Source organism: Mobula birostris, chromosome 19, assembly GCF_030028105.1.
Source record: "Mobula birostris isolate sMobBir1 chromosome 19, sMobBir1.hap1, whole genome shotgun sequence".
In the NCBI taxonomy this organism is placed as follows: domain Eukaryota; kingdom Metazoa; phylum Chordata; class Chondrichthyes; order Myliobatiformes; family Myliobatidae; genus Mobula; species Mobula birostris.
Genome location: NC_092388.1, coordinates 9373567 through 9397968, shown reverse-complemented (window position 1 = coordinate 9397968; position 24402 = coordinate 9373567). Strand labels below are relative to the sequence as shown.

The 24402-nt window shown below is 43.5% G+C and overlaps 1 protein-coding gene across 3 annotated transcripts in view; it reads right to left on the bottom strand.

The window, feature by feature from the left end:
- Positions 1–23397, bottom strand: part of cpvl (carboxypeptidase vitellogenic like) — a 76548-nt gene extending 53151 nt beyond the window's left edge. The window contains exons 1-5 of one of the 3 annotated variants that reach the window (XM_072283193.1): positions 23314–23397; positions 17567–17754; positions 15084–15202; positions 3721–3835; positions 785–843 (exon numbers count right to left, since the gene is read on the bottom strand). In XM_072283193.1, coding sequence (XP_072139294.1) covers positions 785–843; positions 3721–3835; positions 15084–15202; positions 17567–17753 — 480 coding nt within the window. In that variant the 5' untranslated portion in view covers position 17754; positions 23314–23397. Of the gene's footprint in view, positions 1–784; positions 844–3720; positions 3836–15083; positions 15203–16453; positions 16550–17566; positions 17755–23313 lie in introns of those variants that run through there. The other 2 variants (XM_072283195.1, XM_072283194.1) reach the window with 2 other exon arrangements.
- Between the last annotated feature and the right edge of the window lie 1005 nt (positions 23398–24402).

Sequence of the window (24402 nt, the reverse complement as noted above, 5' to 3'; positions counted from 1 at the left end):
ATACTTTAAGGAACAAAATAATGTAAATAGTTTCATCTATGGCATTATCAGAGTAGAGGTTAGCATGGTGCTATTATAGCTCATGGCATTGGAAGTTTGGAGTTTAAGTCCAATCTGTAATGAGTCTGTACGTCGTCCCCTATGGTTTTCTCCGGGTGCTCCCGTTTCCTCCCACAGTCCAAAGACCTACCAGTTAGGGAGGTTAATTGGTCCTTGGAAATCGTCCCGTAATTTCGCTAGGGTTAAATCGATGGGGCGGCTCAAAGGGCCAGAAGGACCTATTCTGCGCTGTATCTCAAAAGACAAATAAATAAAAGTGGATACTGAGTAGAGTACTAGAAATTGAAAACAGGATTTCATCATCAATCAAGAAAACTTCCAAAAAAGAGTAAGAACATGACTTGCTTTTCATCAGAACTTTACTTTTGGGAGCTCTTGATACACTCTCAGAAAACCCCTTCTTGGACATGTATTTCTGAATTCTAATGATTAAGTTTATTGATTTATTGATTGAGATGCAGTGCACAATAGGCCCTTCTGCCCTTCAAGCCGTGCTGCCCAGCAACTCCCGATTGAACCTTAGTCTAATATTTGGACTGTGGGAGGAAACCGGAGCACCCAGAGGAAACCCAGGCGGTCACGGGGAGAACATGCAAACTCCTTACAGACAGCGGCAGGATTTGAACCCAGGTCGCTGGTATGGTAAAGCGCTGTGCTAACCACTACGCTACCACGCCACATACAACTTCAGCAAATAAAGACACATAACAGTTCAAAGACTTACAGGGTTGTCGATGTATAACATTGAGTACTTTGATGTCCATGAGAACTTCCGGGCTTCCACTAGATTTGAGCAGAATACACAAATAATAAAATTAACATTTGAATATTCATAATTTGACAGATTTTTTGACTAGAAGGGCATGAAAGGTTATGGGGAGAAGGCAGGAGAATGGGGTTGAGAGGATGATAAATGATTGAATGTCTGAGCACAATCAGTGGATCAAATGCCCTAATTCTGCTCCTATGTTTTTTGGTAAAGATTACTCTTCCAAGTCAATGTTCTCTAAATATCAACAGATTTGCTTGAACTTTACACTCTACATAAACTTAGGCAAAATCTTTTGAGGAAACCCATTTATACACTGGGAGATGTATTATTTTGTCTGGCAACGGGCCTTGACAATATCCAGTCCCTGGAAAGGAAGCAGTCAGCACAAAACAACGGAGTTCACTTAAGCTCAAAAACAGTATTTCTAAGGCAGTCAGAATGAACATCAGTGAACTGAGCCGTGTCCTCAACTGTAGAGCTAATTTTTCATACATAATCACAACCATGGTTAATACTCCCGGTCCCTGACACTGTACTAGAATATGAAGATCCTATTCAGCACCATAGATTTAGAGAATTGGTTACTATTTACAGTATTTATTATTGAGATACAGCACGGAATTGGCCCTCCAGCCCTTTGAGCCACGCCGCTTAAGAACCCCCAGTTTTACCCTACCCTAATCACAGGATAATTTGCAGTGACTCGTTAACCTACCTACCAACCAGTAGTTCTTTGGACTGCATGAGAAAACCAGAACACCCGGAGGAACCCGCACGGTCATAGGGAGAATATACAAAAACTCCTTACAGACAGTGGCAGGAGTTGAACCCCGGTCTCCTGCAATGTAAAGCACTGTGCTAACCACTATGCCACTGTGCCAAGTGAATAGTTTCCGTAGTTTGCAGACTGAAATGTTTATACATAAGGCAATTTTATAGTAACATAGAAAGTTAACAAATACAGAAGGATTTGTGACTGTACACATCATGTTCACAGTATTATTTATGTACTTTTATATTATCTGCATGATTTGTCTTTTGCACATTGGTTATTTTTTCAGACTTTGTTATTGACAGTTTTTCATAAATTCTATTGTATTTATTTATATTCCTGCCAATGCCTGCAGGAAAATGAATCTCAGGGTGGTATTTGGTGACATGTACATACTTTGATAACAAATTTTCTTTTAAACTTAGATCGGTTCTGGGAAACAAAGATCAAGGGACAAAGATCAATTTTATTCACCATATACATTTACATGTATTTGGAATTTGCTGCGGCGTATTGGCATGACGCACAACAAAACAATTCAACAATTCTAAAGAATAAAGAATTATATGAAAATAAGTAGTGGTCAAAGCACAGATATGGAAAAATAACAACAAACAAAAATCAAACACCTGTTTTTTCAGTTTAGCTGAAATGATTACTACACATCAGTAGACATTAAATGAGAATATGTAATGAACATTGATTTGATACACTTCTAAAGTCTTGCGAGACCATGGATCTGCGCCTGGAAGGTCTTCACTCTCCAGTGCGCAGGCCTGGGCAAGTTTGTATGGAAGACCAGCAGTTGCCCATGCTGCAAGTCTCCCCTCTCCACGACACCAATGTTGTCCAAGGGAAGGGCATTAGGACCCATACAGCTTGGCACCAGTGTCGTCGCAGAGCAATGTGTGATTAAGTGCCTTGCTCAAGGACACAACACATTCCCTTGGGACTTGAACCCACGACCTTCAGGTCGCTAGTCCAATGCCTTATCCACTTGGCCACGTGCCCACACACTTCTGAAGTAAATATATTATAAAATACAGTGTATATTGGTGGAGGAGGTCTCTAAAGGCAGACATCATGATCCCTCACAGAAAGGAATTATAAATATTTCCTCCTTGAACCACAGTATACCCAAAAATACATACTATATGTTAGTGCGTATTCTGGAGATATACAATTTAGCAAATATTAATTTCAACAGCAACCAGCCTTCAGATCTGAATATGGATTGTAGGTTGAGTTCAAAATCCAGCTCAGAACAATGGTGCTTTTGAAGCTACATTTTAGATAAATTGGAGACCAGGAAACACCAGATTGACTGAGATATCTGCATATGCATGAATGCAATTAACAGCCCATTGACCTAAGACTTGGCAACAATGATAATTAATACTCATTTTGGGTGTGTTGATGGGAAAATCCAGGTATTTGAAAAATTATATGCAACTCAAAAGAAGCATTATGAAGGCATTGTAGCTATAAAAATTATCCAGTTACCTTTGATCATTAACATATATGGCTTTAAGGTAAGGGGTGGGAAGTTCAAGGGGGATATTAGAGGAAGGTTTTTTTTACTCAGAAAGTGGTTTGTGCATGGAATGCACTGCCTGAGTCAGTGGTGGAGGCAGATACACTAGTGAAATTTAAGAGACTACTAGATAGGTGATGGAGGAATTTAAGGTGGGGGGTTATTTGGGAGGCAGGGTTTGAGGGTCCGCACAACAATGTGGGCCGAAGGGCCTGTACTGTGCTGTACTATTCTGTGTAAGTTCTATGTATAAAAATGTGCTGTAATGTTGGGTCGGGGTCTCTTTCTCTCTCAAGTGACTCCAAAGACTGTCAGCCTGAGTGTGTCCCAAATAAAGACTTTTATATACTACCAACTTCACCTCTCTGGTGACTTCACTCACAGTCATGACAATATGGTAGCTACACCCCTATATATTTGAGCTTAACATTTTGTATTAAAAACAATTTAGAATAACCTGAAGTATCAACCGGCGAGTTTCAGTGGAAGTATTTGTGGGCAACAGAAAAACTGTTCCAAAGGCTTAATTATTCTGTACATTCATTCAGCATATTAACCTCATAAGAGCAAAGTTGCACTTACATGTCATGTTTTTAGTCACGACATAAGGCCCATGTTCAACGAACAGGCCAAACATTGAGGAACCTCCAGGGCCTCCTTGAAGCCACAGCAACACAGGGGCATTTTCAGGTCTCGTCTGAAATGTCATACACAAGTAATTATTATAAAAATACAAAATTGATAAACGGCATTGCTCTGGGTAAAGTGCCTATGAAGACACGCAGAACGGTGCTTAGATTCAAGATTGTTGATTGTTATTCTTCAGCGCACGAGTGTAAACAAGAGTGAAATGATTGTTACTCTGGATCTGATGCAGCATTAAAAACACGCAATTTCGATTGTCTATATAATTGTTATTTTTCTTGTAGTTTAATTTTCTTACGCTTGTTTGTATTTTTAAGTAATTGCCTATAAACACGTAGTTGATCAGTGAGTTTTTCCCAGTAGAAAAACAGAGAAAGTGTTTTACCAGAAAAGTTTTCCCTTTGTCTGCCTCTCTCTTATTTCTTGTTCACTCTTGCCATGTTTCTTCCTTTCTATTCTTTCCTCTTAATAAAATGATCGCAAGTTCTCCTTCTTTGGCATTCACCCCCACTGGAGCATAGGCCACTGACTACAGCTTGGTAGAGTCTCCATCCTGGGCCAGTCCTTCAAACTGTATTCAGATGTAGACCATCTTCAAAGATCCTTTCTCTCCCAGGGAGGAGGTCCTTAAAGCTTCTGTTGGAATTTCTATAGCTCTGTGTTTTTACAGGATAGGTTTGCTAGCCCTATGCCCAACCTATTCTGAGGCTGTGCTGTTTGGTCCTAGACTCCCCCCCTATAGCAAACCTCCTATCCACATTCACCCTATCTAGGCCTTTCAATATTCGATAGATTTGTATCCAAAGGTTCTTCAGAAGTTAAGAATGAAGTATAAAACTTGTTGATTGCAGTCACTTTAATAAGTGTTACAAGAGTAACGGATAGAAAGGAAGAACCTACTGTTCGAGAGAGAAGCAGATGAAAGGAAGGGTGGGGGAAACGAGAAAGATTCAAAGATACCTCAGGCTGGAGGAGCCACATCTTCTATTCCGCCTGGATAGCCTCCAGCTTGATGGCATTACTTGAATATAGCTATCTCAGTTCAAAGGTTTAAGATTCAAAGAGTGTGGCCTTCTTATACCAGACCACTGATAACAGAAATTCCATTGATAACACTAATCAATCAGATAGCCAGATCCAAGTAATATGATACCTGCCACTGAAGCAAAGAAATTTCCAGAACAATACAGAAGCAACTGAGATGGGGGGGGGGTGTGGCAGGGGCATCCAACAATAAACAAAAATAAACACAATAAACACAAATACTGTATGAAAGCAATCTGATAAAACACATTGTACACGTATATGTTGAGTGTAGCCGTATATACACAAGACTGGCTTAGATATGCTGGCATTCCAGAGGAGTGTCACATGAAGGATTCTAGGAGTGAAAGGGTTAACATACGAGGAGTGTAGGAGGAGTAACGTCTGGGACTCTACTCGCTGGAGTTTAGAAGAACGAGATGAGATCTCACTGAAAGCTATCGAATACTGAAAGGCCTTTATAGAGTGGATGTGGAGAGGATGTTTCTTATGGTGAGTGAATCTAGGACCAGAGGACACAGCCTCAGAACAGAGAGATGTCCCTTTAAAAAAAAGAGATGAGGAGGAACTTCTTAACCAAGAGGGTTGTGAATCTGAGGTTTTCATTGCCACGGACAGCTGTGGAGGCCAAGTCATTTGGGTATATTTAAAGCAGAGGGTGACATCTTCTCCAATTCTAATTTAATCTTCACCCAGGGCAACTTTTGCTTACCTTGCTGAGACCTCAATGATTTAAATCACAGTGGCACAGTGAATAGCATAACGTAATTACAGTGTCAGCAACCCAGGCTCTATTCCACTGCTGTCTGTAAGATGTTCACATGCTCTTCCCAATACCACATGGGTTTGCTCTGTGCTAGAGCCGTGTATCAGTTTCCTATCTGCACTGAACTTGTGTTACGTCTTTATTATCGTGGCAAACATTTTGTCCATGATGACAGACGGGAGAACCTCGTCCAGGTCAACTGCCGGTTTTATTATGACAACCGCAAGAACAGACCGGGCACTATGACCCAGGGAGAGAACCCACTCAGTCACATATAGACTGGGGAGGTGATTGTAACCACACTCTGGTTATAGTCAGGGTGACCCACAAACGAATAACTGTTTAACCCAAGCTAAAAATGGAACGATAAATGAACTTCAACATCCACCATAATCCCACAACAGCATTTTAAAACAACAATAAATAGCGCTGGCCACTTGGAATGCTGGGGTGGGCTGTCAACCCCCCCCCCCACTGCACCCCAGAGCGCCACATGATGTGTATTATGGTAGCTAGCCAGATGGGTGGGGGCATGGTAAAAGCAAAGGGTTTAGTTGCATATTTGTGTTTTGTCTTGGTTAGTTTAAAGATAGGGACCGCCAGGTGTGATATCTTTTGTTGACCACTTAATTGCATTTGAAATCGCAAGATCGCTTAAGTCCATTTAACATCGCTAGGTTTAGTTTCATCGCTTTAAGATTGCTGATAAAGGACCAAATAAATTTCTTCGATGTTTCGGAACATTTTTATTGGATTGATCGGAGGGCACGTCATACTAGGTAACCCCCCATGTGGTCACCAGCAGCAGCATTGGTTTATTAGAGTTTCCTCCCATTTTCCAAAAAGACGGGTGGGTGAGGGTTAATAAGATACGGCATGCTCTGTTGGCACTGGAAGCACGGTGCAACTCGTGGGCTGCCCCCAGCACAATCCTCGGACTGTGCTGGTCATTGCTGCAAATGACACATTTCACTGTATGTTTTGATGCACGTGATAACTAAAACTAATATCTTTAGACGAGCCAAGCCATTTACTGATTCTACCCTCGCATAGCCGCTCTTAGTCCAGCAGCACCCTGTGCACAGCAAGAAGACAGAAAAAAAATGCCAATTTAAGAACTCATCTGAAAATTGAGAAAAGATAAAGAGTGTAGTAGGAAAGAGAGCAAACAGGGCAGTGGGGGTTGAAGTGACAATTGAAACTCGAGCCTGGAGTTCCAGATCCTGTCATCAGCTGGTCTGGGACTCAATACCAAAGCCGGCACAGCCTCAGAATAGAGGGACGCCTATTTAAAACAGAGATGAGGAGGATTTTCTTTAGCCTAAGGGTGCGGAATCTGTGAAATTCGTTGCCACAGGCAGATGTGGAGGCAAAGTCACCAGGTACATTTAAACCAGAGATTGACAGATTCTTGATTAGTCAGGAGATTGGGGCTGAAAGGAAAATGGATCAACTACAATGCAATGACGGAGAAGACTCAGTGTGCCAAATGGCATAATTCTGCTCCTATATCTTACGGCATTATGTTTAAAGATTGGAGCCCAAAGGTCAATCTGGAGACCGGAATTTGAAGCCCAATAGCCAAAGCCTGGAGACTTGAGACTGGAAGTTGGAGGCCTGTCTCGGTGTGTGGGTGTGAGGAGGGAAAGGGACTTGTTTTGCTGTTGTTGTTTTGTTGCTGCTTGTGTTCTGCCAAGCACGGTGGGCATGCTATATCAGTGCCAGTGTACATGGTGACACTTGATGACTGGTCCCAGCACACCCCTGCATGTGTTGGTTGTTAATGCAAAAGACACATTGCACTGCATGCTTTCATGTAACTGTGATAAATAAATTTAAATTGCTCAGTGTTCTGCTTATCCTTCGTGCTCCACCATAAATCACAAACCATCTCCTCTTCCCTTCCTATTATCCACCCCTTCCCCTGCATCTGAGGAAACAGAGACACAAAGTAAAGCTAAATATTGAAGAGATATGGGTCTGTGGGAGAAAGGATGAAACTGTCTGACCCTATTCATCCTGAAAATTCGTCAGAACTACAGTAAAGGTTGCAGAATCAGATTTAATATCACTGAGATATGTCATTAAATTTGTTGTTGTGTGGCAGCAGTACATTACAATACATAAAAAAACTACATTACAGTAACAAACAAGAGAAAAATCTGCAGATGCTGGAAATCCGAGCAACACACACAAAATGCTGGAGGAACTCAGCAGGCCAGGCAGCATCTATAGAAAAGAGTACAGTTGACATTTCGGGCCAAGACCCTTCAGCAGGACTGGAGAAAAATAGATAAGAAATAGAGTTAAAAAGGTGGGGGGGGGGAAGGAGGGATGAAACAAGGTGAAAAACTGGGAGGAGGGGTGAAGTAAAGAGTTGGAAAGTTGATTGGTGAAAGAGACACAGAGCTGGAGAAGGGGGAAATCTAATAGGAGAAGATGAAAGGCCATGGAGGAAAAGGGGGAAGAAGGCGCACCAGAGGGAGGTGATGAGCAGGCAAGGACACAAGGTGAGAGAGGGAAAAGGGGATGGGGAGTGATTGGGGGGGGTGGCATTACGGGAAGTTCGATAAATCAACATTCATGCTGTCAGGTTGGAGGTACCCAGATGGAATACAAGGTGTTGTTCCTCCAACCTGAGCGTGGCCTCATAGCAACAGTAGGGGAGGCCATGGATGGTCATTTCGGAATGGGAATGGGTAGTGGAATTAAAATAGGTGGCCACTGAGAGATCCCGCTTTTTCTGGCAAATGGATTGTAGGTGCTTGGCGAAGCGGTCTCCCAATCTACTTCGGGTCTCACTGATATACAGGAGGCCACACTGGGAGCACCGGATACAGAAGATGACCCCAACAGACTCACAGGTGAAGTGTCACCTCACCTGGAAGGACTGAATGGTAGTGAGGGAGGAGGTGTAGGGGCAGGTGTAGGACTTGTTCCACTCGCTAGGGTGAGTGCCAGGAGGGAGATCAGTGAGGTAGTGTCCATTGTCCACCAGAAATCTGATCAGAGGGGAAGCTGTTCCTAAAACATTGAGTATGTGTTTTCATCTCCTTTACCTCCTCCTAGTTTTCATTTCCCTTACCTATAAGCTCATAATCAAGTTATTTCAACCAAGACCAGCTGTCACACAGGTTTCAATCTGGTCGGGTTTAAATTTCCTGTGCCCTAATGCTGGGTTGCTTTCGGTTTCTGCTGATCTTCGCTCTGATCCGCCCCGCTGTCAGTACTGCTCAGCTCCACAGCGCCACCTGTCCGAGCTTTTCTGAAGTGCGATGCTTCCCCTCACAATTTTCTTTGTCCATACAGGGCAGATCAGGCCCTTCCCGTCCAATGAGCCACACCACCCAGAAACCCACCTACTGAACCCTAGTCTAATCACAGGACAAAACACAAGTCCTCCTGGGAGGGGGGAGAAGATGGCGGCACGACGACAGTGCGTGCGGCCACTTCGGTGATGATATCTGTTATCTGTCAAGTAGGGGACCATGCACAATTCTGATTTGATGGAGACAGGCGTGAGAGCACGGAGGAACATCTGGAAAATTTCTGAAATGCCCGCTTTGCTGCCGCTGCTACTGTGTGGTAACCGGAATCTCTGGAGCTGAAGGCCCTGAAATCCTCGGCTTTATGTGTTTCAGCAGCCGGAGAGAGGTCGAAGGCGCTCAGCAGAGGATGGCGCTTTAGAGGCTGTATCAGAGAGGCTGCTCGGAAGCTCAAAGTTTTTCGGACAGGTGGACTCGGTGTCGGCTGGGGTCGGCTGCTTCCAAGGTATTGGCAAGTTGACAGTGCCTGGAGGTTTATGGCAGGGAGTTTCTCCCTTTTGCCACCTGCTATCAGGGACTTGGGAGTCGATCGACTCGGGACTTTGAGACTTTTGTTTTTACTGTGCCCATGTTCTGTTCTTTATCAAATTATGGTATTGTTTTGCACTGCTGTTATAATGTTATATGTTACAATTATGTGGTTCTGTCAGTGTTAGTCTTTGGTTTGTCCTGTTTTCTGTGATATCACTCCAGAGAAACATTGTATCACTTCTTAATGCATGTATGCATTTCTAAATGACAATAAAAGAGGACTGAGTGTTCTCATAATCTAAGTACCAGTTAACCTACTTACTGGTACGTCTTTGGACTGTGGGAGGAAATGCAAGCACTCAGAAGAAACCCACACAGCCACGGGGAGAACATACAAATTCCTTGTAAACAGCACTGGAATCGACTCTGAAATCCTGTGCTGTAATAGTGTCATGCTAACTGCTATGCTGCCGGGCCATGAGGGACTGAGTAATTGGGAAAGTTTGAACAGACTAGAGCAGAGGGGTTCCCAACCTGGGATCCAAGGATCCCTTGCTTAATGGCATTGGCACAGGGCATAAAAAGGTTGGGAACCCATCTTATAGAACAGCAAACAGAGGGGGGACCTTACAGAGGTACACAAAATCATCAGGAGCATAGATAGGGTGAATGCACTCAATCTTTCTACTCATTTGGGGTATCAAGAACTTAGGGTTTAAGGTGGGAGGTGAAGATTTAAAAAGGAACTTGAGGGACAATGTTGTCTTATAGAAACAGTGGTGTCTATGTGGAATCAGCTGTCAGAGAAAGTGGCTGGGGCAGCTACAGTAACAACTTGGTTGAACAGGTCCATGATTAGAAAGGTTTAAAAAGACACGGGCTGGACACTGGCATATAGGACCAGTTTGGATGTCATCTTGGCCTGCACAGAAGAGTTGGGCCAAACGGCTAATTTCTATGCTGTATGACTATGACTCCATTTTTAATTAATATCCCAACATTTATTTATTGACTGAGATACAGCACAGAACAGGCCCTTCGAGTACACCACTCAGCAATCCCCCGATTTAATCCTAGCCTAATCAATGACCAATTAACCAATAAGACTTTAGGATTACGGGTTTTATATTCTGCGTTTTCGCCCGTTCTTTCTCATTGTTTATTTTGCACAGGGGAGGGGATGCTCTTGTTGTCTTTTGTGGCGGGATAGCGGGTGGGGGGGGGGGCTATTGATTGTGTTGCTGTTCTTTTTCCTGTGCGGGGAGGGTGGGGGTTTGCTGTTTCTCTTTGAATCTGACTTCCAGGCACGAGATTGGGGCTGAGAGGAACATCGGGTCAGCCATGATGAAATAGCAAAGCAGACACGGTGCACTAAATGGCCCAGTTCTGTTTCTGTATCTTATGGCAGCCAGGGTAGGGAATAGAAGGGGTGGGGGGGAAGAAACTACCAGAAATTAGAGAAATCACTGTTGATACCGTCAGGCTGTACGCTACCTAGATGGTATACAAGGCATTGCTCCTCTATCCTGAGAGTGACCTCATCGTGGTAGTAGGGGCGGCCATGGACAGACATGTCAGAATGGGAATGGGGAGTGGAATTAAAATGGTCGGCCACTAGGAAGTCCAGCTTGGTGCAGACAGAGCAAAGGTGCTCGATCTTATTTTATACCTTTTCAAACGCCTTGTAAAAATTCTATAGTATTGAATTTATTGCAGCCACTGGTTGATGTTACTGGGCGTATTCTCAAACAACAGACTCTGATTTCATAATACTTCGCTGACTTTACCAAATCATAATCACAATTTTCTACGTACCCACTTATTGGATCCTTACTAATAGATTTGGTAATCCTAACAATTAACACACTAATTCGTCTGCAAGTTCCTTACTTTCTCTCTTCCTCCTTCATGAAGAGCAGAGATTCTCATTTTGTAATATTTGTTGACTCTGCCAAACCATATCATGATTTTCTAAGTACTCACTTTTAGCATGTCCCTTTAGAACAGAAATGACAAGGAATTTCTTTAGCCAGAGGGTTAGTGAATCTGTGGAATTCATTGCACAGTTAGCTGTGGAGGCCAAGCTGTGTGTTCTTCATCAAATTATGGTATTGCTTTGCACTGTTGTAACTATATGTTATAATTATGTGGTTTTGTCAGTTTTAGTCTTGGTTTGTCCTGTGTTTTCTTGTGATATCTCTCTGGAGGAACATTGTATCATTTTTTAATGCATTTCTAAATGACAATGAACGAGGACTGAGTGTCCTCATAATCCAAAGCAGAGATTGATAGGCTCTTGATTAGAAAGGGGTCAAAGGTTATGAGAAGGCAGGAGAATGGGGATGAAAGGGATAACAAATCAGCCATGTTAGAATGGTGGAACAGACTCAACACAGGCTGACTGGCCTAATTTTGCTCCCATGTCTTATGGGGTTCAGTATCTCATGTTTCCTATAGTGGGGGAGTCCAGGACCAGAGGGCACAACCTCAGAATACAAGGATGTCCTTTAAGAACAGAAAGAAAGGGGAATTTCTTTCACCAGAGGCTGGTGAATCTGTAGAATTTATTGCCACAGATGGCTGCGGAGGCCAAGTCATTGAGTACATTTAAAGCCGATGTTCATAGGTTCGTGATTAATCAGGGGTCAAAGTTATAGGAGAAGACAGGAGAAAGGGGCTGAAAGGGATAATAAATCAGCCATGATGGAATGGCAGAACAAACCTGGTGGGCCAAATGGCCAATTCTGTTCCCATGTCTCATGGTCTACTTTTACCAGATTTTAATCCACACACGTGGCCAAGTGGTTAAGGCATTCGACTAGCGACCTGAAGGTCCTGAGTTCAAGCCCCAGTCAAGGCAACGTGTTGTGTCCTTGAGCAAGGCACTTAACCACACATTGCTCTGCGACGACACTGGTGCCAAGCTGTATGGGTCCTAATGCCCTTCCCTTGGACAACATTGATGTCGTGGAGAGGGGAGACTGGCAGCATGGGCAACTGCTGGTCTTCCATACAACCTTGCCCAGGCCTGCGCCCTGGAGAGTGAAGACTTTCCAGGCGCAGATCCATGGTCTCGCAAGACTAACGGAATCCACACAGCCCTTGAAATCTGTACATCAGAAGTGGCATACTCTGCAGGGGAAGAGCTAAATTTCTGCAAAATTCTAGCGGTTTAACCAAACACATTGTTGTACTCACCACCACCCCCACCCCCCACTGCCAAATGACTTCTGCTCCTTTCTTTTCCAGTCTTAATGAAGAACAGTTCCTTCAGCATTGTGCATTTTCCTCAAGATTTCCAGCATCTGCAGAATCTCTTGTGCGCAGAGGAAACAATTATCATTCAAAGCTTTGTCACAAATCTGGCTCACATCTCTTCTTTAAAAAAAAATCTTCCTTCAGATGCAAGTGATCTGAAGGCTGTGAACTCTGCGTCGACTTGATTGATAAAAGTGGAGACATAAGAGATCCTGCAGGTGCCAGAAATGTTGGAGGAACCGGGCTCGTCAGGCAAAGTGGGAAAGGGACAGTTGATCTTTTGGGTTGAGACCCATCATAGGCGAAGTCTTGACTTCCCTCATCTCCAGCCCTCCCAGTACGTCCCACTCTATCCAATTTATGAATTCTGCAAGGACACTGTAATAACCCTAGAAAGCAAAGGGCAAAGTCATTATAGTATATTTGACTCTTCCCTCACTTACCTCTTAGAATTCTTTCAATTGTTATTAATCAAATTGCAAAACAAAAATCTCCCATCCTTGAGGTCATGGGTTAAGGGTGAAAGGTGAAATGCTTAAGGGGAGCACGAGGGGAAGCTTCTTACTTACCGAGATGCAACATGGAACTGGCCCTCCCTGCCCTTTGAGCCACACTGCCCAGCAATCCCCTGAAGTAATCCTAGCCTAATCACAGAACAACTTACAATGACCAATTATCCTTCCAACTAATAGGTCTTTGGTTTATGGGAGGAAACCAGAGCACTCAGGAAACCCAAATGGTCACGGGAGAATGTACAAACAGCTTAAAAGGCAGTGGCAGGAAATGAGCCCAGGTTGCTAGTACTGTAAAGTGTTGAGCTAACCACTATGCTACCATGCAGCCTCTATTATCACTCAACCCTTCTTTCCTGTCTTCTCCATAACCTTTGATCTTCTTACTGCTCAAGAACCTACCGACCTCTACTCAAGAGTAGAAGGTGAAAACTTTAAGCAGAGAGACCTTTGAAAAGGTCCCGCATGGGAGGTTAGTTAGGAAAATTCAGTCATTAGGTATACATGGAGAGGTGGTAAATTGGATTAGACATTGGCTCAATGGAAGAAGCCAAAGAGTGGTAGTAGAGAATTGCTTCTCTGAGTGAAGGCCTGTGACTAGTGGTGTGCCACAGGGTTCAGTGCTAGGTCCATTGTTATTTGTCATCTATATCAATGATCTGGATGATAATGTGGTAAATTGGATCAGCAAATTTGCCGATGATACAAAGATTAGAGGTGTAGTAGACAGTGAGGAAGGTTTTCAGAGCCTGCAGAGGGACTTGGACCAGCTGGAAAAATGGGCTGAAAAATGGCAGATGGAGTTTAATACAGACAAGTGTGAGGTATTGCACGTTGGAAGGACAAACCAAGGTAGAACATACAGGGTTAATGGTAAGGCACTGAGGAGTGCAATGGAACAGAGGGATCTGGGAATACAGATACAAAATTCCCTAAAAGTGGCATCACAGGTAGATAGGGTCGTAAAGAGAGCTTTTGGTACATTGGCCTTTATTAATCAAAGTATTGAGTATAAGAGCTGGAATGTTATGATGAGGTTGTATAAGGCATTGGTGAGGCCAAATCTGGAGTATTGTGTTCAGTTTTGGTCACCAAATTACAGGAAGGATATAAATAAGGTTGAAAGAGTGCAGAGAAGGTTTACAAGGATGTTGCCGGGACTTGAGAAACTCAGTTACAGAGAAAGGTTGAATAGGTTGGGACTTTATTCCCTGGAGCGTAGAAGAATGAGGGGAGATTTGATAGAGGTATATAAAATTATGATGGGTATAGATAGAGTGAATGCAAGCAGGCTTTTTCCACTGAGGCAAGGGGAGAAAAAAAACCAGAGGACATGGTTTAAGGGTGAGGGGGGAAAAAAGTTTAAAGGGAACATTGGGGGTGCTTCTTCACACAGAGAGTGGTGGGAGTATGGAATGAGCTGCCAGACGAGGTGGTAAATGCAGGTTCTTTTTTAACATTTAAGAATAAAGTGGACAGATACATGGATGGGAGGTGTATGGAGGGATATGGTCCGTGTGCAGGTCAGTGGGACTAGGCAGAAAATGGTTCGGCACAGCCAAGAAGGGCCAAAAGGCCTGTTTCTGTGCTGTAGTTTTTCTATGGTTTCTATGGTTCTATGGAACATGAGGAGAAACTTCTTCACTCAGAGGGTGGTGAGAGTGTGGACAAGCCACCAAGCGCAAGTGGTGCAAGCAAGCTTGATTTCAACATTTAAGAGAAGTTTGGATAGGTACGTGGATGGTGGGGTGGTTATGGAGGGCAACGGTCTGGGTGCATGTTGATAGGACTGGGCTCCTTGAATGGTTCAGCACAAAGTAGTTGGGCCAAAAGGCCAGTTTCTGTGCTGTACTTTTCTATGACTCACTGCTACACTCTCTGAGAAAGCATTTTGGTTTCACTCACCTACTTATGAATACTTACCTGTGCAGGGAAAAACCAGAAGAAAAGGTTGCTGTTACAGGTCTTATTCACTGTCAAATATCCTGAGTAGCTCTTCACCATTGGCCCACCTAGAGGCCCCACCAAACTCAGCTCTCTGGCTGGAGAAACAAGGACACTGTTAATATTTCCACACAAAACAACACCGCACTCTTTGCTGAAAAATCAATATTTAGTCAAACTTTCCAATGTATATAAAAAAATCAAAATGCCAACACATTAACCAAATAAAGCAAGACATCACTGAAAAAAGAATAAGTCCTGTATAAAAACTTAGAACCAAGATCATTGTTTCAAGGCCCCTGAATAGGTTACATCACATAGCTAAAATGAGGTTCAGGATTTGAATCATTCTGTATCCTGATACTAAGAAGCAATGATGCAAGGTGAGACAAACTCAATTTATTTTGCCTTAGGAACAGAGCAGATCAAGATGAAATCTGATTAGTGCATTCAAACGATGATAAAAAAAAAGGACAAAAAAGTATTCTGGTAAACAGCACCCTGTGTATACAACATCAAGTTCATTAGAAATACATAAATATTTTGACAAAAGTTAAAAGATTAATCTTTCTGTGTGGACTGCTTTTTCTTTTTTAAAAAAAAGGCAGAAATGGATCAGAAGCACAGATCAGACATGACAGGGCAAACAGCAAGTGGTAAAATATTTTAACTATTAAAACAGTTGCTACATGTTACAGCAGATCAATGTTTGTACTGTACAATAATTAGACAATTCCACAAACTTGGAAACTTGATTGGTTAATCATTTCATGGCATAAATTTAATATTAGTTAATCGATTTAACATGTTAAATAAATGGGCTCGTTTAAGGAGTTTTTTTTTCCCAGGTCTCTAAAATTTCATTTCAGAGATTCAACAATCCTCAACAAGAGGGAAAATAGTAATTGCTTAAATTCCCTTTATCCAGTCGAAGATTTTCTCAGCATTATTGTCACGTAATACTTGAAATTCTTAAAATACTTGTCAAAATCTTTATACACCAGACAAATAGCTTTTTGTATTTATCACCACAACAAACTTACTTGAATCTTTTTAACATTTTCCTTTCTGTATTGGTAGCTGATCAATGCCATTACTACATCAAGACAATTTCAGAAACTCCTGATGTAACAGCCATCTTCAAACCATCCAGGAAGTTGGGTCTTGCCAAAACACTGCAGCCCATCTAGTAGGTTGCTGCAAGCTATCTTCACTCACCAGCCTTGTACTCACTGCCATCCATCAGCTCCTGGTTGAACAAGTTCAATTTTAACTAGTCTCAATTTCAAATGCCTTTCTATACCCAGTCAGACCTGCCTGTGCAACCTCCTCCAGCCTCACAAGCATACCTGGAGATATGAACTTCATTCTGGGCACCTTGTTGATCCTTGATTTTAAATTACCTCAGCTGCAAAATCCTCCTTCAGCCTCTCTGCGAGCCTACTTCTGTCTTTTTTAAGACTATCCTGCAAAAAAAAAAAATCACTTTCCTACTTTGGTATTTCAGCAAACTAGAAAAACTTAAAACGACAGTTGGAACTTCACCATCTAAACCCATTAGTCTATAACTTATATTCTAATTCTTTTATAATTAGTTATTAATCTGGAAAACTAACCAGAAGTTGAGGTGAATGGAACAATTCTAAACATACTCTTTGGAGCTGGAGTTCAAGAAGCTTGCCACTTTATTTTGAGATACAGAGCAGAACAGGATCTTTCAGTACAATGAACTGCACTGCCAAGCCTAACCACGGGACAATTTACAATGGCCAATTAACCCACGAACCAGTACGTCTTTGGAATGTGGGAGGAAACAGCAGCACTTGGAGGAAACCCACACACACACACACACACACACACACACACATAAAGGACGTACAAACCTCAGAGATGGCGTCAGAATTGAACTGTGAACTCTGACATCCCAAGCTGTAATAGCACTGCATTAACCACTACACTACTGGGGCACTTTGAAATCATATGGACTGTTGATTATTTAGGGTTACAGGGCTATAGGGCTATACAGAACAGAAACAGGGCATTTGGCTCCATGCCAAACGGATATTTTGCTCAGTCCCACAGCCTTCCATTTCTCACCCATTCACGTACTTGTCCAAACTTCTCATAATGTTGTCATCAAACCCACATCCACCACTTCTGCTGGTAGCTCATTCCACTCTTGCACCACCCTCCGAGTGAAGAAGTTCCCCAAGTTCCCCTTAATGTCCCCTTTCACCATGACCTCTAGCTCCAGTCTCAACCAAACTCAGTGGGAAAAGCCTTCTTGCATTTACCCCCATCTACGACTCTCAATTTTGTATAGCTGTCATATCTCCCTTCATTCTCCTATACCCCAGGGAACAAAGTCCTCACTTTTCCCTCTAACTCAGGTCCTCAAGGTCCAGCAATATTCTTTTAAGTTTTCTCTGCGCTCTTCCAATCTTATTGATGTTTACTCTCACCTTTTTCAATTTGTCCAGATTCCAGGTATGGAGTGAGGAAAAGCGGATTCCCGGGATCGACATCCACCACTGGTGGAACAAAAGCATCGTTGCTTCTAAACGTTCGTCCAAAGAAAGAAAATTTTCCAGAAATGCAGTGTGTCTGGATGGAGAGGAGCACAGTGACCAACAGTTGTGTCCGCCACATCCTGGAGAGAGGCCAAAGTTATTTAGTAATCAAGGTAAATTTATTATCAATGTACATACGTGTCACCATATACAGCCCTGAGTTTCATTTTCTTGCATTCACAAAGAAACACAATACAGTCAAAGAAAAACTGCACACAAAGACAGGCAGCAACCAATGTACAAAAGAAAATTATGCAAATACAAAAATTTGAAAAAAAAAACAAAATAATAACAAATTAATAAATGTAGTCCTTGAAAATGAGTCCATAGGTTGTGGAATCGGTTCAGTGTTGAGCTGAGTGAATTTAACCACACTGATTCAGGAGTCTGATGGTTGAGGGTTCCTGAACCTAGTGGTGTGGGACCTGAAGCTTCTGTACCTCCTTCTTGATGGCAATAGTGAAAAGAGCATGGAACAAAATTGGATCAAAGATAAGCTCACACTGTGTTGATTACAGTTGTGGAGTTGTAAATCAAACAATTATTTAGCCAGTCTCATTTAACAAGCTAATTAATTTTAGTAATTATAAAAGAGCACTCTATAAATTTAACATTAATGCAGATGATGTACATTTATTGTTAATCATGCTCATTGCATTACTAATGTGTTGTGCTTCATTCTCCATCGAGATCAATCCCACTGTTCATCAGTCAACCTCTGGGCTGAGAATTCACCATAGTTATGAACTCTACATCTTCAACGTACATGTTCCAGATCATAATGGAGAGGAACTGCATCGTACACCAATGATGACATTAGTCATTTATCTAGTTATTTATTGAGATACAGCCCAGAATGGGCCTTTCCAGCCCTACAACCTGCACCACCAGCAATTTAATTCTAGCCTAATTACAGGACAATTTACAATGACCAAATCAACCATCCAACCAGTACATCCTTGGACTGAAGGAGGAAACCAGAGCACCCAGAGGAAACATGCGGTCGCGGGAAAAAAACACTATCTCCTTACAGACTGTGTTGGGAACTGAGCCCCGGTCGCATGTACCGTAAAGCGTTGTGCTACCCACTACGCTACCGCCCCGCCCCACAATAGAAGATTTTTCTTTCTTTGCAAATGTAGGAGGCCATTTGGCCCATCAAGTAATATCTGCTGTCTGAGGAATCCCATTATTCCTATTCTTCCATTATAGCTTTTCCTCACACCCACCCTCCCCATCACCCCAATTTTCCCAATGGCCACTTGCACGGAGCCAATTAACCTCACAATCAGCGCATCTCAGGTACCAGAGGAATCAAAGTATGCCGGGGCAAGCTTCCCCCAGATGGCCCCAGAGAACAGCCCAAGTATCTGTGGGGTTGAGTAGAATTAGAATCAGAATCTGGTTTATTATCACTGACATACATCATGTTATTTGTTGCTTTGGGGCAGCAGTACAATGCAAGACAAACATTTTAATAACATGCAAAAGAAAATTGTGCAAGAGAGGAATAGCAAGATAGTGTTCGTGGGATTGTGGACTATTCAGAAATCTAGTGGAGGGGAAGAAGCATTGAATGTTACTCCTGTGGTAGTATGACGAGACACATATTACAAATATCATTACTAGAACAGGAAATACTGAAGGAAGTAACTTGACTTATTCTGTATTAAAAACTTCCCTTTTCTAGAAACTACAAACTCAGCAGCACACCAAAGTTCTGTTTTTGCAGGGTCAAAACTTCAGTTTATTTGTTTCACTGCCACATAACATTGGCTGTTCTTTGTCTTGTCCATGTCAATTACTTCCAAGGAGGCTTTTCACTACAAATTCCTATCAACTGGAGACTGAACAAGCATGCTGCCCTCTGCAGGGTATTTATGAACTGTGTGAAGAGGGCAAGTAACAGTAGTTTGACAGAAGCAGCACACACAAGTCAGGTGAATCTATGGGCGGGGTGGTAAACAAACAGTTGGCATTTTATTTAGGGATACAGCTCGAAACAGGCTCTTCCAGCCCAACGAGCTGCACCACCCAGCAACCCACCTATTAACCCTACCCCAATGATAGGACAATTTACAATAACCAATTAACCTACCAAACAACACGTTTTCAGACTGTGGGGGGAAACTGGAGGAATCCCATGCCTTCATAGGGAGGAGCATACACACTCCTTGCAGATGACTTTGGAATTCAACTCCAAAGCCCCGCATTGTCCTAACTGCCACTCCACTGTGGCGCCCCATGGTAGAGTAGCAGTCCTGATTTTGGGCTGAGACCCTTCATCAGGACTGGAAGGGAAGGGGAGAAGGTGCCAGAAGCATTAGGCCCCTTCATCTAGCTTCAGAACGCATCGACCGTTCAACCCTCTCCATAGCTGCTACCTGATGTGCCGAGTTCCTCCAGCACTTCAAGCAAAGCTCTGTTCAATGCAGGTTGCTACTGCCATTGCATCCTGATTAATGGACTATGGCAGACTACAGTTTATGAGGCTTCAGAACATGGCTATAAGCAGCAATGGGGACCCAGAGGGGACTGTATTGGCTCCCTTCCAGTTTACCCTGTATCGCTCAGACTTTAGATACAGCACAGAGTCCTGTCATCAGCAGAAATTCTCTGATGACTCAGCAATAGTTGGGTGTATAAAGGGAGAATGGGAGGATGAATATCTGGTGGAGGACTTTGTCAAATGGTGCAAGCAGAATCATCTGCAGCTCAACATTAGTAAGACAAAGGAGATGGTGTTGGACTTCAGAAGACTGAGCCTGCACTGCTCCCTATTACTACTGATGGTGAGGATGTGGATGTGGGGAGGACCTACAAGTATCTGGGGAGCACCTGGATGACAGATCTGAGCAGAGCACCAACACAGAGGCTGTGTACAAAAAGGGCCAGAGTCACCTCTGCTTCCTGAGGCTGAGGAACTTTGGAGTACGCAGGCCTCTCCTTCACATGTTCTACCAGTCTGTTGTCACCAGTACAGTCTTCCATGTGGTAGTGTGCTGGGGAAATGGCATCAACATGGGTGATGCCAACAGGCTCAATAAACTGATTAGAAAGACTGGCTCTGTTATAGGAGGCAAACTGGACACACTGGAGGCTGTGGTAGAACACAGGACCCAGTGGAAAATCCTGGCAATTCTGGACAATGTTTCTCACCTTCTGCATGTCACCTTGGCTGAACAGAGGAACACTTTCAGTTATAGACTAAGACAACTGTGCAGCTCCAAAGAGCGCTATACGAGGTCATTCTTACCCTCGGCCATTAGGCTCTATAGTGAGTCAACCTATAGCTGGGGAAGTGATGACCCCCTCCTGTTAGACTGTTTGAGGTAACTTTAAATTTTTTTTTGAAAACTTCTCTTCAAACATTTATATCTATGCACTTGTAATTCTACTGTGACACTAATTTCCTTTGGAATCAATAAAGTATCTATCTATCCATTTGATGTTTCACACATGCTTTTTTTGGACAGCTTTACTCCACACAAAGCATTTCATTATTGGAATTAGTTTATTGTCACATATACCAAGGTACAGCAAAAAAAAACCCTGTCTTGCATACTGCCACCGCAGCCTAGCTGTTGGTGCAATGCTTTTACAGCTTGGTGCTTTCTGGAGTTCAAAATTTAATTCCAGCGCCATCTGTGATTGTACATTCTCCCTGTGGGTTTGCTCTGGGTGCTCCAGTTTCTTCCCACAGTCCAAAACCATATTGGTTAGTAGGAGAGAGAGAGAATGAGTTGAGTCTTCAGGTGAGTTATTGCCGTCGCTTTCCTCGTTGTCCTCCGAAATCCTTCACAAGTTACTGACTGTGACTTTAACAACAAAGGGGATTGTACTTCGGTGTGGTTGAGCTGTCTACCCAGGCCAGGGTCGGACACATGGACAACTCCCCACTGGTCTTGCCTTTGAATTTTCACTGGCAGAGTACTTGGATCAATCCGCCTGATCAATCCTCCAAGACCCACTTTCTCTGCGGGCACAACAATGCTCACTCAGTGTCCAGATCATGTGTCTGAGGTCTGTATCATCTGACCTCCTATTTATCTCACCAGGCTGAGCATCACCTGTCATTCAAAGAGTCCCTCCTTCCTTTGTCTGTAAAGGAATGCGAGCAGGCAACAAGTCCTTGGAAGTAACATCAATAATGTCCTGTTGGTCACCATAGCAACCTTCAAGCTGCTCAGTTTTTATCTCCAAAGTAAAACTCCAAAGTTAACTCCCTTGACAGTCCAACCATCAATCTTCATCTCTCTCTCTTTTCCAAACAAACCATCAATGATAAATGACTCTCTCTGTCTCTCTTCCAACAGTTAAAAGGGGCACTCCTGGATCCCCTCACAGTAGGTTTACCAGTAAATTGTAAATTGCCCTGTCATTAGGAGGGTGTTAAATAGCTGGGTGGCTATGCCGTACTGTATCTCTGAATAAATTAGAGAGCATCACATTAGTACAGGATTACTTACTTACTGCCCTTTACACCACCAGCATTAAGGGCAGCAACAAAGGTCCTCCAACACTGGCAGTGCTCAGAGCTTCGTTCATCGTGCCAGTAGCTCGGTCTTCACCAGCATCAGTCATGCAGGTCCCAGATAGAGACTCAGGAACACCATCACATTCAGGCACGGAGGATGCTCCGTTGCTGTTTACTTAACAGCTTTGTTTGACTAGACAGGGTTGCTCGCCTGGAGCTGAACCCCCAAACCTGGAGGACTGGCAGGCCACTCTTAGTCTTTCCCCTACCCTTCAACTTGTTTGGCATGGGTGGCCCTTACAAGAGCCAAAGCATTTCTTTGATACTTTGGACTTTGATAATGTTCTGATGAAGGGTCTTGGCCTGAAACGTTACTCCTACCTAATTTGCTGAGTTCCTCCAGCATTTTGTGTGTGTTTGGGATTTCCAACGTCAGCGGGATCTCTGGTCTTTAAATAATAATGTTTGCTTGCTCTGCTGAAATCTTCCTATTCATTTGGGTTCTTACTCTGGCTTAAAAAGGACACATCTTTAATGTACGATAGTGTCAATGCATTTAGCAATACTAAGACACTCCATGCAAACGAATTAGAACAAAAATTGTAGCGTAAGCCACTGCCCCACCACATATCACGTGTTCGGTCACGCGCCACGATCACATGATTAACTTTCTATTAATACCGGCAAATTATCAAGGCTGGTAATGTGGCCAACACATTATGGGATTATAACTAGCAAGCAAATAAAATGCCCAGCAAAATGATATTAATTCTATTTACTGGTTTACAGGCGTGCATAGCCACTGAAGTATTTGAGGAGTTGAGTAAATCAGTTCTCTCTCCCCACACCCCCGTCCCCGCCATTGTCCGGGGCACACACCTCAGACGTGAGGGCTCGAAGACAGTCTGACCCCGTCCCTCAGCCGGGACTCAACGAGAGACAAGTCCGGGAGGAAGCAGCATTCCCATGGCGGGGTGGTATTCAGAGTGCCCGCCAAGGGCGGACCCCTCTCCGGGCAGCAGTGGGCACACCGACAAAAATGAAAGGGCAGCGCCGCAGGGGCGTTACAAACCCAACTTGTTGCCCCGCTCAGACCCGCAGACAGCAGTCCGTGTCGGGCCGGGCCCTCCCCACCGTTCCCTCGGCGCGGCACCGAACTCACCCGCAGTCAGCAGCTGAAACTCTCTTTCCCTGGGACAGTGGTCTGGTCCTGGTCCTGGGAGAGAGTATGAGTCTGAGCGATCGGAAGTGACAGCGGCGTGTTTAAATAGACCCAGCCGCTCCGCACACACCAGCAGATGTCACCGTGCTCCTCGTTCACTTCCATTCAAGATTAAAATCGTTTAATATCATTTCCAGTACACAAGTGTAAAGGAGAACGAAATAATTGTTACTCTGGATCCGAAGCAGCATAAAAAAACACGATAAGATAACGAACACAATAATTAAAAAAACAATAAATATAAATACATAAGATAGCTTCTTGTACACAGATTGATTGTATGTCCATTAGGTGATGCTGGGACAGGAGTCTCTGTATTGAAGGTGCCTGACAGGTGATGATAAAATAGTAAACACGAGGAAATCTGCAGATGCTGGAAATTCAAGCAACACACACAAAATGCTGGTGAACGCAGCAGGCCAGGCAGCATCTATAGGAAGAGATACAGTTGACGTTTCGGGCCGAGACCCTTCGTCAGGACTAAATGGTGGTGGTTGGAGGTGTGGTGGGGTGGGTTACTGGGTGGAGATGTTGATCAGCCTTACTGCTTGGGGGAAGTAACCGTTTTTGAGCCTGGTGGGCCTGTTGTGGGTCCTCCATGGGCATCCTTCATGATATTAAATGATGTTTCTGTGGAAACCAACTGGATTCTGGTCCCATGCCCAGATACACCCCGACACTGGGCACTGGCCCAGCACCACAAACCCAGGTGACAATGTCATATCAGTGCAATTGCAAAGAAAGCACTACAGCGCCTCTACTTCCTTAGGAGTCTGTAGAGATTTGGCGTATCATCAAAAACCTTGTCAAACTTCTACAGATGTGTGGTTGAAAGTGTACTGACTGGCTGCACTATGGCGTGGTATGGGAACACCAGTTCCTTTGAGTGGAAGATCCTACAAAAGGCAATGGATTCAGCCCGGTACATCATGGGTAAAGCCCTCCCATCCATTGAGCACATCTATATGAAACACTGTTGTAGGAAAGCAGCATCCATCATCAGAGATCCCCACCAGACAGGGCCTGCTC